Consider the following 14378-nt stretch of genomic DNA (forward strand, 5'->3'; position numbering starts at 1 on the left):
CTTGTAACGTTACAAGGAAAAGGAACGTCCACTGGGATTTCCCTTTGAACTTTTTCCAGACTCATTCCCGAAAACGATCTTCGTCCCTCACTTGTGCCAATTCCGTCACCTTGAAAATAACTGTTGCTTACCTCGACACGACTGTTTCTTTTCTCATGTTTTAAAGGAAAGTTTTTGCACATGACGCATGAGGCCAAATGCATCGAGTCGAAAATAGAAAATAATATATTCACTACAATAAGAATCTACACTCGTTAACACTAATGGAAGACATACCAAAATTTTGGAAAATCCAGTTACGAAATTGACGATAGATCTGTAGATTAAATGCCGAATCTAGGGCTGTTTTCTGAGACATGGTGAACACGCACAAATTGAAAAAAATCCACATACACAGTTTCTTCATGTTCGTTTCACTGGATGAACTTCAACCCGAGATTTTCCGTATCACTCGTGGAAGAACAGGGACCAGGATGATATGATCCTCTGTTACCCTCGAGAGATTACCGCGATCTGACTTGGGAGCACCTGACAGACAATACAAAAACCTCAGCGCAAGTTGGCTGCTGTAAACGACCTTGATCGTACGCTGTTGGCTCTGACGATGGGATTCAATGGTCGCTGCCAGGGTCAATGGTACTTAAATTTCGATATAATCTGGAAAGACTGAAACTAACTTCTGGAAAGAGAATCATCAACCTTCTTTCGACCACCTCTTGTCGACAAATAGACTGTGAATTTTATGTATCTGAAGAAAAGGAAAATGTACATTATGATATTCTCCAACTATCATATCAATTTTTCTTATAACATTTATAGTCGGCAGCGTTCGACGGCTTGATGAAACGCATCGCAGGCTGTTCCGGCTAAAAATTACAACGCGAAACATTTGTAATTGCAACGTTAACGAATGATTTCATGATGCCTGCTTGGTCGAGTCGCATCTTTTTATTCTGTATGTGACCGACCAGGTAGAAGAACGTGACAAAGAGGTTGACGTTCTGCGAACGGTACCACGCGCCACCAGGAAGTTCATGATGTGCATATGAATCGCAGTCGCATCTGGTGGATACCCAAATGAGATCTTAGATCTTCTAAGACCCTTGTTCTTTAGATTCAACAGTATTCTCAATGTACAACATCGTTTCTTGTAATGAATAGAAGGGTGTTCTTTAGATAATTGATATCTTCATCCCTTACTGACATCCGAGGTTTATTACCTTTACAAGGTTTGTATTATATAAGAGAGAAGATATTTTCTGTGATAGTATTGTTAATTTCAAATGCTAATTACTGTACTTGAAACTTGTTCATTTCATCATTTGTCGCCTCAGTTTGGAAGATTGAACAGATTGGAATATAGCAAAAGACGATGCAAAAACATGCAACGTGTGAGAAGTATGTTTCTTTTATTAAAAAAATAAAAGCAAAAGTAGGGAACGTTTGTCTAAGCGATTAGCGCGAGGAATTCAGGGATCATTCAACTCGAAAGTTTTCAGTGGTACCTCGTTCAATGGATCTCGTTATTTGTGAAGATTGAGGAAAACGACGTAGCGGTTTTGCTTAAGTGTTTAAAATTGGAATGGCATGCACGAATCGTATATGCGTAATTCTACGGATTATCGATGCTGAAGACAAACGGAAATATTCTTGAATAATTACGTGCGCGGTATACATGTTTCGGTGTACAAAGAAAAATACGTCACTGTCAACTCTGATGAAGAGAAAAATTATCTAATAAATGTTCCTTCCTTCTTTGTACTCGATAATTGTATCGATATTATTATAAATCATATTTTTTTCGTTTATTAATAATATTTCAAGTATTTCGATTAAAATAAAACGAGAGTTCAGGGACCGCTACGCGCTAAGTGAGAGTTGATACATTCAGTAGTGGACAGAATTGTAAGAGTGTCAGGGAAGGGTTGTTTTGGAACAGTTTTCATTTCACTTAATTTGCATTTATTGAGACTGGTACATCATTTTCTATTTAAACATAATTAAATACATTGGCGATGATTATTGTACGATCGCGTGACGATTTTTAACCCTTTTAAATTCTTACAGTAGGGGCACGCGGTAGGGGAAGCGCGTAAAATCACTCATCACTTGTCAGATTAAAAATTCATGTATTTTCGCTATTGTCTTCTCACTTGAATTTATTCAAGTTCTCTCGTTGTCACGCGTAGTCTAACAAATCTACGATTAAGAACTGATGTACAGTAATGTCGTTTTTATACCACTTCGCATCCTATCTCGTACGCTCGCCGTTCATTCAGTTATTCGACAGTTGATTTTTATTTTCCTGATACATAATCATAATGAACGAGGAAACTGTGTTCCAAGAATTGTCAGAGATACTCGCTGATCCTCCCGAAACGAGAGAGAAGTGTTCACAATGCAAGTACGTCTCATTTGGTTAGGTTTCATTCAACGAATTCACGCGTGAAAATATCTTGCTCGCGATTTAAGATAAGAATAAGTAAACGTCGATCCGTTTAATAGTATTTAAAATGTCTTGACGCAGAAGACCAGTGCCAGTGTGTTGGTGTCCGGGATTACCGAAGCACCCTATAAATCCTGCGTCGAGGATAATAATTTTGCAACACCCGGCTGAAGTGAAACGTTGCCTCCGAACCGCGCCTATGCTCGCTTTAGGTTTAGGAAGTGAGAAATGTATAATTTACAGGTAGTCAATATTTAGTAAAGTCAATTTTATCGTCGAGGACCAACGTTCACGTTTTACATTTTAGAGGAAAGAAATTTCCGCTCCCGAAACACGAGGGCTTAATAGAAATTTTAAATGATAAGAATACTATTTTGTTATATCCATCTCCAAATGCTGTGACACTTGACGAATTGACTCCTGTCGGAGACAACGGTCAGAAAGCATACAATCTTATATTGCTAGATGGAACTTGGCCACAAGCGAAGGTAAATACTCCGATAACTTTAGCACAGTGAGAAATATATGAACAGAGTTCCTCTTGTCAGGCGATATATCATTCAAGTCCAGCACTGTGGAATTTGCAAGCATGTAAATTAGTTGGTATTCCGACCAGTGAGTACGTTATCAGAACTCAGCCAACGGAAGGCTGTTTGTCTACTCTCGAAACAGGAGCTTTCGCGCTTTCTATATTAGAAGGTGAACCAGAGTTGAAGGATAAAATGCTTGGTCCTTTGCACTTTCTCTGCAGGTAGATTTCAGAGAACACTGTGGTATCTCGTAGGGATAATAATTGAGCAAATTTCAGATTTCAGTTAGAGAACGGTGCCGTGACTCACCAAAGTAAAGAGTTTGTGATCAAACAGAAAACTTATCCGAAACTTATAGGCCGGCGATTAGCTAGACAGTTACGTATACTGCCAGAGGAATCGGCGTAACGTCTTTTGCTGTAGCATGTAAAGCAATAAATCGAACTGTTTATGCTGTAGCATGTAAAGCAATAAATCGAACGACGGTATTTTGTAACAAATGATTTTTATAAATACGTTTAGGAGAACGCAGGGACATCAAAAAGAAAAGTAGTATTTTTAACTTAGAATTACATTTCTATGAACGTTCGCGTTACTTCACGTTTTCGGATAGTACACGAAAATCGAATTTGATATTTCCGTGTTGTGGTACAAAACTGAACGACCATGAAATAATACTTTCTTCTGTAACATCTGTTATGTCTCTGAATAAAATTACACCTTGTCTCGTAAATGGGTCCCACGATATTCGTTCACCAGGCTTCACTTCCGCAGTCGGTCCCGATGAAACTGATATTTCTGAATCTAATTGCCAGTCAATCCACAGAGCCACGCCATTGCACATGCCGCTTCTAAATTGGCAAACAGTTTGCGGAGTATGAATAGAATCGACGATACAGAATTAATGTGAACTTTGTTAAAATCTTACGATAAAATAGGTACAGTTTCCGAGATACTTATAGTTTCTTGTTCGGTCACGTTTTGCGTTAAATCGAATTTCTTAAGCACGAAGGGCACACTCAGCGCTTTGGAAGGATATTCCCATAGTGGCTGAGCTTCTACGGGACTATCGCTTTTATCGCTTGACACCTATAACAAATGAATACATTTTCATATTTCTTTGTCACTATTTTCCACTTCCTATTGACTTACCTGTATCAGTCTGTCGAAAATGGATAAATCAAAGCCTTCGCAGATCCCAAGCGGTGCTCGTATTTTATGTAGATTTTTGAATTCGACTATGACGCCTACTATCGTTGCTGCAATCGGCATCCTTTGTACCAGCGGCGAATACTTTGAAGCCAGGTACCAGAAATACAGATTCTCCCACGGTAAAATTGAAGTAATAAAATGTGGTTCGCCGAGAATTAAATTAATCGAATCCTCCGGAGGTAAATTATCAGTGGAGTCAATAATCTCTACACTTTCCGTAAGTCCATTTGTATGAACAAACGATTCGATGCATTTTCTAGATAAAAAATTTGTCTCTAAGATAAAAATTTTTTTCGCTCCTAATTTAATAGCCGCGAGGCCCACCAAACAACCGTCAGAAAGGCATAAACACACTTTGCCTGTGACTTTCTTTTCCAAAGCTCTAATGTATCTCTCGTTCCGTGCATGATCGTTCAATTGCCCTATGCGTGTTCTGCAGTAAGCTACGTGAACATTGCAATGGCAGATAGGTCTTTCACAGTCTGGTATTTCGTTTCTGTAAACAAACATGGCGTTAAACGCTTATAAAAGAGAAATGCATCAACTGTTTATTAATCAGCTTACATAGTTTCATTTATCAGCTGAAACCACAACGAATATTCATCGTGATATCCGATCAAACTGACTTCATTGTTAGTAGTGACCGGAGTTTCAATGGGCAAATAGTAGATAGCTTGCATCCAGTGATCCCTCCAGGGTATCATATCTGCTATCGCCTCCAGGCTCAGGCCTTTATCTTGCAATGCTTTCGTGTCAGGATGTTCCCATACCGGTGCGCAACTCAGCAGAACCTATTTCGACACTGGTTAATCTTTAATCCACAATTTTCCTACAAGCAATAATTACCTGATTATCTATATCCATGATTAAATCCCACCACATAAAAATAGCATGTGCAGTACCATTTGCAATTGGTCTCACGTGCAAACATTTCTTTTCGTCGTACAACAAAGGCGATTTACCAGTTAAATCGAACCTGAAATATATCGTCGTGTCTGTGATGTTATTTATTTTTTAAGCCTAGCAATTTGTGTTTACCTAAATATTGGTTGAGGAGGTAATAAAGGCTTAAATGCGTCATGAGGGAATTGTGTTAATTGTATATCGTGTACAGCAGCTGCTCCAGAACAGAACTTCACCGAATGTGGAATATTTAATAGACATTTATTTCTATTTTTTACCGGATGTACTGTGTTCCATGAACACACTTTAGGACTTTCGACCACTTGAGCCCAAATCGTGGCAGTGTGAGGAATAATTATACTGTTCTCCTAAAAAAGAATAGGTAATAGAAAAATGGAATAAGTTCAAAGATACAAAATATCTACTTCGAGAAGGTATTCGTGAGCATGACGAAACGTTGAAATCGCTCCCTCTCCAATAAGTTCAGTATCAAACACTTCGGTGACTAAAATATTTGCTCTTTTGGCCATATCACAATCTTTACCAACAGTCATTTTCGTAGAACGTTCGTGTACCAATTTGATTTTATCTTCAAACCCGTTCTCTTGGATGATCTTAATCGCACATTTAGCCATCGGCGTGAAAGCCTAAAGAATATCCTTAAAGTTTCAAGCTCGTAAAGATGTAGCATTTTAATTTCCAGAATTAGTAATTAGTAATATGATTGTTCACCTCGCAAGCTACTATGCTATCTGCCCCACATTTAGCAGCCATCATCGACAGTAAACCTGTACCCGTGCCAATATCGAGTACATTAGCTTCTTCTCCGTCCTGATGTTTTTTTTCAATCGCAGTCTTGAGCGCAACATAATATTTCTGATTCTAAAATTGTAAATTGTACAGATGCGGAATTACTTAAAAATAGTAGAGTACAGTAGACGAACCCTTTCATGATCATGCAACATATCAGCGAACGCTGATCTGGCAACTTCTTGATGATAATCATAATTTTCATCTTTCTCTTCCCAAGTCATGGTCCCACTTAAGGGATTTAAACACTGAGTAAAAATACTCATATTTCGCGTATGTAAAAACCGAATGAAACCAACTTTCAGCATATACCTATTCTTTTCGAAATTCGTTGAACCACCGGAGCGCAGAATTTATTAACGAACACAGTTAAAACATTGTAAATAGATCGAGACCGAGGTTACAAGTTTTCTTTAAATTGAATAAAATCCTGCTAGAATTGATAGTACGAAATGTTGGCATACTGATACTAAATAAAACAATATCAGCGGATGCACGGAGTAATGTTTGTTTCTTCCGATATTATTATGACAAACGTAAACTAAGTACAGCACGTGCAAATGGTCACACTCTAAACTTAAAACCGCTAATTCTAAGCGAAATGATTCGAAACTAATTGATTTTAAATCACGTTTACTCAGCAACCGTGCAGAGTTTTTAATCAACAAAATCTCTTAACTGACAGGTCAATCCATTTCATTTAATAAATAATACACTTGTCTATACAGATGTACTATGTACGAAACGCACACGTGTAAACGAAGGTGTTCGTTCCAGTCTCAAATAATTAATTATGTTTAAGTGATATAAAAATAATGTTAAAGTGGTCAAGATATCAACACAGTATTCGATATACGAGCTTTGTACGGTGATTAGAAATAGCAGTGCATAGTTGGAAAATTTAGTATTACTGGTAGTATGACGTGGAGTTAGAGTAGGTTAAGTACAACGTGAAGATTCTCAATCGAATCATACTGAAATATTAATAAAAAAGTAATTTAGGAATTCGTACGAATTAATCGTGAACTGTGAACGATGTTCGAAGTGACAGATACGCAAAGTAAGTACATAAACTTCGAAGTAAATAACTTGTAATTTACGAAAGCAACTTTATAATAACTTCTCAGTCTTGTTACTAGAGAAGTGTAAATTTTAAAATAGCATATAACAGTTAAAAATCGGTTTTTAGAGATCGGAGTGGGTCTCGTCGGGTTTGGAATTTCATTCCTCTTCCTTGGCATCTTATTAATCTTTGATAAAGGTCTTCTGGCTATTGGAAACGTAAGAGCTCTCGTCGCATGTGATGTGTAGATAATTCAATCGCTGTGTCATGCTGAATGATTGTTTTCTGTCACAGATTTTGTTCTTAAGTGGATTAGGATGCGTGATCGGGCCAAAGAAAACTTTAAGCTTCTTCTTCCAAAGGCATAAAATAAAAGCCAGTGTTTCCTTCTTAGGAGGCATTATCGTGGTACTCATGGGTTGGCCTATTGTAGGCATGATCGTAGAAACCTATGGTTTTATATTATTATTCAGGTACGTCGATCGTTCACTTTAAGCCTGTTTATTTCTTCTATCGTCGAATAGCATATTAATACCATGTTGTTCATTTTACAGTGGTTTTCTACCAGTTGCAATTAATGTATTGCGTAAGGTACCTGGTTTAAGGCTCGTATCAAACTTGCCGGGGATCTCCAGAGTCCTAAATTCAATTGCAGGAGATCCTAATAGGACGACTGTATGATGGTTTTTTGACGTGATCGCTCAAAACAATGTACATACATAAGATCTACTATTTTATATTATGCCCCCAGTTTCCCTGTCATTCCTGTGTGGAATTTCACAGATCTCTTTTTATACAATGTATACAATCGACAAAGTTCAACTACCCCTCATTCATTCAAAATTTCATATGAAACAAGACAACTGTATTATAGTACTATAAAATGTTTCTATGAGCATTCCAAAATAACTAAACAGGATTCAAAATTTGACGAGTAATATATTGATTTGTTATGTAATATTAAATTAATGATATTAATAGTAGGTTTTCTCCTTCTTGCTTGGGACTATTTGTTGTAACATAATTGTACGATCTGTAACGCATCTGTCACATCATCATTCTTGAAGGAAAATATAATTTATATATATTATATAGGTAATGAAATAAAGTAAATGGAATTATATGCTTTCGGTGTTTCGAAATAAATACCAGTAGAGATTTTATGATCAGTTTTATTGATTTAGTTGTTTTCTTTGCACGCATCCTAACATGAACACATTGGATGCATACACTCACAAGTAACGCTTCTCATTATCTTACACGAAGTTGTCTGGAGTGCGAAAATTAAATTACTGTTCACTGAAATTCGATGATCACCGTTGATATTAGTACGATCATTTTTATTACTTATCTACAATGGGCCGCGGTTACGGGCGGGGGCAGCCCAAGTCTACACGCCCCGCCATCGTCGTAATTATATTTCGACGCGCGTCCTTCTCTCAGTTGTATACGTTTCTTTTCGCAATATGTTTTTTTTTTTATATTTTTTTAGACAGTTATTTTTACTACTTTATGTCCCGACCATCGCATTGTCTACGTAGTCACATGTATTAGACAGTTTTCATAGATTCATCGCGCTGTTAATTCTACCTCGGATATACGCAGAAGTACATCCTTCACTTCGTCACGGAAATGGAACATGAAAATAGCACATGCGAACCGTTGCAAGAAAATACTGAATCCGGCAATAAATAAAGCGAATTCTCTTCTACAGTCAAGATATACATATATACTGCCGAGTTCCATGCATTTCACAAGTTGCTATTGATACGAGCGTTAAGTTTGCGACCGTTCTCAAAATTTCTCGACAGCTCAACGTCAGTCTGGGAATCACTCAGTCTGATAACTGCTGTTACGTCGGATGGCGTGGAATAAAGATGGTACTTTGCAATTGTAGTTTGTGAAGGTAATGAGGTGAAGATCGTTATAGTGTCTTAAAGGAGATTCTTAATTTCGTCGTAAAGTACCAGTACGAGCGCACCACCTGTACCACGAAGAACGTTGGAGAATGCTCCTTTGAAGAAAGCGTTGCCACCCTCAGACTTGTAGATGGTGGCCCAACAGTGGAGGGTGCTCTTGTACAAAATGTCGGCTTTAGCGCGTCCGGACTGCATCATCATACGCCTACGCACAGTGTCGAATGGATACGACACGATACCCGCGACAGTTGTGACAACCTGGAAATCGGATTAGTCGAATTATGAACGAAGGCGAAGGTTTTGTATGATCGCATAACTAAGGTCGAAGGCGGACTCGTTTACCTGTGCAATACCCCATGAGATAAGGAATGGCGTCTTTTTGGGGTCTGGTAGCATACCACGGGCAGTGTCGTAGAAGCCGAAGTAGGAAGCGCGATAGATAATGATGCCCTGGACAGACACTCCGAAACCACGGTACAGGCCGGTCAAGCCGTCAGCTTTGAAGATTTTGCTCAAACAGTTACCAAGACCACTGAACTCACGTTTCTCAGAACCTTTGCCGACGTCGGCTGCCAACCTGTAATAAGGTAATCGTGCGTGATCATTCTATATGAAGTTTTATTATATCAAACGAATGTCGCCTGATGAGAAAAACCGTGATCAGACGTACCTGGTTCTGGCAAAGTCGAGCGGGTAGACAAAACAGAGGGACGTAGCACCAGCAGCACCACCGGAGGCCAAGTTTCCAACGAAGTAACGCATGAACTGCGTGTTTTTGTCAACACCGCCGAGGAAAACTTGCTTGTACTTGTCTTTAAACGCAAAGTTCAAAGCTTGCGTCGGGAAATATCTGATGACATTGGCGAAGTTTCCACGCCAGTAGCTGAGGAATCCCTGTTCTTTCGGAATGCGGACAAAGCAATCGATCATACCTAAAATGTAAAAATACGTATCCGTGTAGTCATTTTCCTGCATCAGGCGACATTCTGGTTCGTTCGAACGGCAACCGAATATTTCGAATACACTCCTCTGTTATGAGGTATCGAAATTTTTGCTAAAAAAAGATTTGATCTGCTATATTGAACTCGTGGTGCATTTTAAACTTTCATAAACTTTATTTCACAATATATATATATTGCACTGAAAATTGTTATGTAACAAGCAGCTGATCGATTCGATCGATTTCATGCTTATTTTTCATATTTGATACTCTTAATTAAGGATCATTGCGTACTACAGATATTACGATGCTTTAATCATATTTCGAGTTTTCAGAAATTATCTTTTCATTATCAAGAAATACCTTCAAGGTCATAAAGTCACGTTGTTTTAATATCTGAATGATCATACAGATTATTAGCGGTAGTCAAAAGAGTAATGGGATAGCATCTCCGAACGGGGAATAAGACTAAGGGAAAACCACGATTTGAATTCATTACGCGAAAATAGTATATTTTAAATCGCGAATTTGATGAGAAATAATTTGATCGACAATTCCGTAATTTTGTAACTGAAACATCAATATTATTCATATTTGTATTTTACATCGGATGGAATATGACGGGCTGGCAATTTTTCTGAGCATTATTCTATTTGCCCATTATTGCAATTTAGGTACTCATGCTACCACTTTGCAGTATAAAAGCGGCCATGTTGGTCCGCACAGTCATCGATCCGTTCGAAGAGCAGAGTCTCGCACTGCCACCTGGTAGACGAGTCGCTTTGTCGAATATCGACCCATTGGTTTGGCACAGAAAGCAAGACTTCCCATTCAATCGACATTGCAAAGTTATATAATACCCAAAACTTAATTCCAGTTACATAAAGTAGAAAATTACATGTGGACAGTGGACACTGACGTAGATACTAGGAGCGCATGAGGGCAGCATTACATAACAGGAATGCGAATCTTAACCGTTGCGAATTAACTTAACGGAAACGCTTGGCAGTTTCGGGAAGCCGACACGAGCAAAATGCCCGACTGTCACATGTTTCGAACATCATCATTCAACCATTGACGCACAGTAGACACCGACAGGGAGTTCTCCAATGCTTTTCGTACCATTGCCAATGCTCTACAGATTCTGAGATAGATAAGATCGTGCGAAACTTACCCTTGTAACGTTGGTCCTCGGAGATTTGCTTGGAGATGTGCTGTACCTGCAGCAACAGCTTCACACGTTCGATGGGGGCGACCGCCGTTTTCGAGATAGCCGCGGCCACACCACCGGCTATGAAATCCTTGGCGAACGCCACGGGATCCGCGAGACCAGACATATTGTACCGGTGAGTATATACGAAAACGGGTTAACAAAATAAAGAGGAGAAACCAACTCCTATGATTCGGACGCGCGCCGGACGACGAGTGAGCGAGGCAGAGTTCCTTTCGTTGAACGGACCTCTGCTAAGAATAACTGCGCAGGTCACGTGCAAACCTATGCGCAGGTTCAATCTTCTGGCACGGCCGCACCTTGGGACCGTGACACTCCGTGCACTCCGTACACGTGTACCGTTTCCGAATTCATGACCTTTCATTAGTATCTTGCGACATTACATCTTCCTGTTTCGTTTTCACGGTCGCCAAGCGGACACCCGCTTCACAAAATCCATACACGATCACCCCTTTCGAAATCTCCATGTTCGACCGCGGTTGTGACGCGTTTCCGGTGAAATGACGTCGACAAATTGACGCTAGCGTCAAGATATTCGAAACATGAAACTACTTGGCGGGAATTCTCGGTAGAAGATGCATTGACATTTTAATTGTTGGAGTATCGTATCGCTAGCACAGATACTGGAACGAATTAAGAGAAACAGAGGAACAGTATATTCCCTACGTGCATCTAGACGTTCATCTTTTGCAGATTTCATGGGAGTACGTATTTAATAAGGTAAATACTCTTTGACAATACTCTCTCTTGTTCGAAACAAGCTTTATTAACTGCAATGAGGGAAAGGGGAAGCACTATACCAAGGCCCTGTCCGTTTTGTAATGCAGACGTGCATACGTACTCTGCTCTATCAATCGATCGCTCGCTGCCCCTTATCATCGACCATGTGATAATCGTTTTCCTCATTCTTCGTGTCTTCCGGTAGAAATAAGTAAAATAGCTGTTAGCAATTGTACATAACTATAAGTACGTACACGTGTCACGATTGTCTTTGGGGTGGTTTCGAGTTTGCGCTGTTTAAGGCTCAAGAACGAGACGCAAGGTCAATCTCTCGAAAAGAAGGAGGTCAACGGGGCGCGACTTGCGTAACCCTGGCGCATGGCCAGTATGTTACGGAGGACCACGCTAGAGTTCAATGAAGTAACTTTAAAGTAACGTGTATTTATACACGTTCAAGATGCGTACAAACCTTGTAAAGAATAGACTAATGCTAAAACTGTCTCCCCGCTTCACAACGTGGAGATCTCGCCGCGCGTGCAAGCATCCGACGCGCATTAGCTAAGCGTGAATCTGTCAAGTCAGTCGATATAAGTCATAATAATCATAATCATACGAGATATTTTACTGCGCTACTTCATTTTGTTTCGTCTCGGTTGAACAGCAAACTGGGGTGATGGTTACATACACTGATAATACTGATAATAATTAACAAGTGGGAGACATTGCAATAGGGTTTCTGTGCAAAAGCCGTCTGCTCTGTATTACCGTGTATTTTTACACTCAAATATTTATTTAAAGCTGCACGCGTTATCATCAGAATTCATTCCTGGTAAATGCAATAGGAAATTGAAAATGTGTAACAGGATGATTGTGTTTTCGTATCACGTTCACACAAGCGAATCTACTTACTCAGCGTGTAGCACGCGTTATCAACAGTAATATGATAATTATGTATGATGCCTTTCTAAGTATAGATTAGGAATATTTGATGCCCGTGCATCGGTGTAAGAGATTTCAGAGCGTACTTGCTAGGCTGCAAACGGCGTTACATAATCTGGGCCAAAACGTTGTAGGAGAAATAATATGATGATAAATATAGAAATATATAGAATAAATGTGAGATATTTATCGTGTGTGTAATTCGCGACTAAAAACTGAGATTTTCCTGTATTTACCAAGAAAATCATTAGCATTAGCAGCGCACGTCATCGGATTTTAATACGTAAGAATGTGATGTGTAGTTAAAGCACATATAGTAATATCAAACTTGCGACGTGTAACTGAAGTCTATAGATTGGATTAAATAACGACCTTGATGACGTAGGCGGTTGTCTGCGCTAGTGCATTAACTGAAGTCATAATGGTCAATGCACTTCAAAGCAGTTATAAGCGGTTTCGAACTTACACGGCCCTATGGGATCGATTAATTATCAATCAAAATGCAGGGCCATAACGATGAAAATCTTTCAGGTTCCCAAGGAGCTATTGTTAATTACATAAAAATAAATGCGATCGATCACATTTATTTTTACATAATCCCGTTATTGCTCAATATGTCAGTGATATAAAAGAAAATTTCAATATCGCGATCGCTAATTAGAATTAATTACCGGAGATTATTAAAATAAAGCGAATTCGAAGTCGTTGATCGTTGATATTCCGTAATGGCAGAGATATGGAGAACTTTTATTTCTTTGGCTTGGATGAACTTTGTTCTCATAAATGATGATGATGAACATATAATTAATAGCATTTGCTTCATTGTCAGATGTAATGTATTGAATTCGGATCGCTAGAAGCTGCTAGAAGCTGAAAGTTTGAGCCGATTTTAATGAATCGCGACACTGAACTTAAAATTAAAGGTTACAACACTGTCAGGGTCGTTCTCCGTGATTGTAGGAAGTTCTTTTTATGGTTTCTGCGGCATAGAAGAATATCTGCAGCTGGTACGGAAGGATGAATTTAATGTCAGTCGCAAATATTTTAAGCGAAGCATTTTGTAAACTTCGAAATATATTGATAAAGTTTATCGTTACTGTTCGATAATTTTATTATCGTCCAACATACGTCCTTATCTTGATTAGGATACTTATATTATACGATCGCTAATTGTATACTTAAAAATGTTAATGAATGAGAATGGATAAATATTCGTATGATCGTGGATAATTAGAAATTGTTTAATGAATAATTAGATGTAACACCCTCTAGTGGAGTAACGAAAAATACTGTAAATGAATGGACGTATAGAAACTGCGAAGAATACATAGAAGCCGGACATTTATGAAACGTCAGACTTAGAATTAAATCACAATCTTGCAGTATTTTACGGTAAATAACTCGTTTTTTATTTAAAATATATTATTAAGTAGTAATTGTTTAGCGATGAGGGACGTCACGATGAAATTCCCTTATTGTTTTGTCGTTTTGTGATGATGTCACTGGTCGTCCCAGGTTATAGCTTCTAATCTATTTTTTGTTAGACTTTAATTAAATAGTTACTCGGTTTATCTGTCGAGCAAATTTATTTAGCTCGAGTAAAAAAGTTGATTATCCAATAATTATAATCATGGCAATGAATGAATCTTAAAATATAATTGTTAT

At 38.6% G+C, this 14378-nt stretch overlaps 6 protein-coding genes across 13 annotated transcripts in view; 3 read left to right on the top strand and 3 right to left on the bottom strand.

The window, feature by feature from the left end:
- The window catches only part of LOC108629599 (phospholipase B1, membrane-associated-like), a 2462-nt gene extending 1959 nt beyond the window's left edge, over positions 1-503 (bottom strand). Inside the window, exons 1-2 of one of the 2 annotated variants that reach the window (XM_018032365.2) lie at positions 277-503; positions 2-109 (exon numbers count right to left, since the gene is read on the bottom strand). In XM_018032365.2, the coding sequence (XP_017887854.2) occupies positions 2-109; positions 277-406 (238 nt within the window). In that variant the 5' untranslated portion in view covers positions 407-503. Of the gene's footprint in view, position 1; positions 121-276 lie in introns of both variants that reach the window. The other variant, XM_026817429.1, reaches the window with a different exon arrangement.
- A 1354-nt stretch (positions 504-1857) lies between these two features.
- Positions 1858-3581, top strand: Dtwd2 (DTW domain containing 2). The gene is made up of 5 exons (XM_018032456.2): positions 1858-2404; positions 2528-2689; positions 2754-2934; positions 2995-3197; positions 3255-3581. The coding sequence occupies exons 1-5, from the start codon at positions 2322-2324 to the stop codon at positions 3382-3384; spliced, it is 759 nt and encodes a 252-aa protein (XP_017887945.1). The 5' UTR covers positions 1858-2321; the 3' UTR covers positions 3385-3581.
- On the bottom strand, positions 3514-6209 carry Art7 (arginine methyltransferase 7). Of its 2 annotated transcripts, XM_018032452.2 has the most exons (9): positions 6036-6209; positions 5824-5973; positions 5517-5738; positions 5227-5459; positions 5035-5164; positions 4753-4979; positions 4129-4684; positions 3905-4065; positions 3514-3827 (listed from the first exon to the last, which is right to left on the bottom strand). In XM_018032452.2, exons 1-9 carry the CDS (start codon positions 6207-6209, stop codon positions 3569-3571), a joined length of 2112 nt encoding a protein of 703 aa, XP_017887941.1. In that variant the 3' UTR covers positions 3514-3568. The 2 variants fall into 2 exon arrangements, with proteins under 2 accessions (XP_017887941.1, XP_017887943.1); XM_018032454.2 differs by lacking the exon at positions 6036-6209 and having other exon boundaries at positions 5517-5750; positions 5824-6007.
- Positions 6210-6404: 195 nt separating this feature from the next.
- LOC108629658 (vesicle transport protein GOT1B) lies at positions 6405-8127 on the top strand. The gene is made up of 4 exons (XM_018032457.2): positions 6405-6961; positions 7091-7182; positions 7259-7437; positions 7519-8127. The coding sequence occupies exons 1-4, from the start codon at positions 6937-6939 to the stop codon at positions 7643-7645; spliced, it is 423 nt and encodes a 140-aa protein (XP_017887946.1). The 5' UTR covers positions 6405-6936; the 3' UTR covers positions 7646-8127.
- Ant (ADP/ATP translocase) lies at positions 8121-11264 on the bottom strand. Its single transcript, XM_018032455.2, has 4 exons — positions 10998-11264; positions 9554-9815; positions 9226-9460; positions 8121-9141 (listed from the first exon to the last, which is right to left on the bottom strand). Exons 1-4 carry the CDS (start codon positions 11158-11160, stop codon positions 8899-8901), a joined length of 903 nt encoding a protein of 300 aa, XP_017887944.1. The 5' UTR covers positions 11161-11264; the 3' UTR covers positions 8121-8898.
- A 1583-nt stretch (positions 11265-12847) lies between these two features.
- fry (microtubule binding protein furry) overlaps positions 12848-14378 on the top strand; it is a 22233-nt gene continuing 20702 nt past the window's right edge. For all 6 annotated transcript variants that reach the window (XM_018032458.2, XM_018032460.2, XM_018032462.2 and 3 more), the window contains exon 1: positions 12848-14105. The gene's annotated coding sequence lies outside the window, so the exon portion shown is untranslated. The remainder of the gene's footprint in view (positions 14106-14378) is intronic.

The sequence above is a fragment of the Ceratina calcarata genome, unplaced genomic scaffold (genome assembly GCF_001652005.2).
Source record: "Ceratina calcarata isolate Rehan_Ccalc_2016 unplaced genomic scaffold, ASM165200v1 scaffold579.2, whole genome shotgun sequence".
Lineage (NCBI taxonomy): Eukaryota > Metazoa > Arthropoda > Insecta > Hymenoptera > Apidae > Ceratina > Ceratina calcarata.

Bases quoted from the DNA above. Each gene is read 5' to 3' on its own strand.
- LOC108629658 (XM_018032457.2), top strand. From the start codon at position 6,937: ATGTTCGAAGTGACAGATACGCAAA. The intron at 7,183-7,258 runs GTAAGAGCTCTC...TTTCTGTCACAG, and splicing joins GTCTTCTGGCTATTGGAAAC to ATTTTGTTCTTAAGTGGATT. The intron at 7,438-7,518 runs GTACGTCGATCG...TTCATTTTACAG, and splicing joins GGTTTTATATTATTATTCAG to TGGTTTTCTACCAGTTGCAA.
- Ant (XM_018032455.2), bottom strand. From the start codon at position 11,160: ATGTCTGGTCTCGCGGATCCCGTGGCGTTCGCCAAGGATTTCATAGCC. The intron at 9,461-9,553 runs GTACGTCTGATC...ACCTTATTACAG, and splicing joins CTCGACTTTGCCAGAACCAG to GTTGGCAGCCGACGTCGGCA. The intron at 9,142-9,225 runs GTAAACGAGTCC...TCCGATTTCCAG, and splicing joins TCTCATGGGGTATTGCACAG to GTTGTCACAACTGTCGCGGG.
- Dtwd2 (XM_018032456.2), top strand. From the start codon at position 2,322: ATGAACGAGGAAACTGTGTTCCAAGAATTGTCAGAGATACTCGCTGAT. The intron at 2,405-2,527 runs GTACGTCTCATT...GTCTTGACGCAG, and splicing joins GAGAAGTGTTCACAATGCAA to AAGACCAGTGCCAGTGTGTT. The intron at 2,690-2,753 runs GTAGTCAATATT...TTTACATTTTAG, and splicing joins GAGAAATGTATAATTTACAG to AGGAAAGAAATTTCCGCTCC.
- Art7 (XM_018032452.2), bottom strand. From the start codon at position 6,209: ATGCTGAAAGTTGGTTTCATTCGGTTTTTACATACGCGAAATATGAGT. The intron at 5,165-5,226 runs GTAAACACAAAT...GATATATTTCAG, and splicing joins CCTCCTCAACCAATATTTAG to GTTCGATTTAACTGGTAAAT. The intron at 4,066-4,128 runs GTAAGTCAATAG...CATTTGTTATAG, and splicing joins TTTTCGACAGACTGATACAG to GTGTCAAGCGATAAAAGCGA.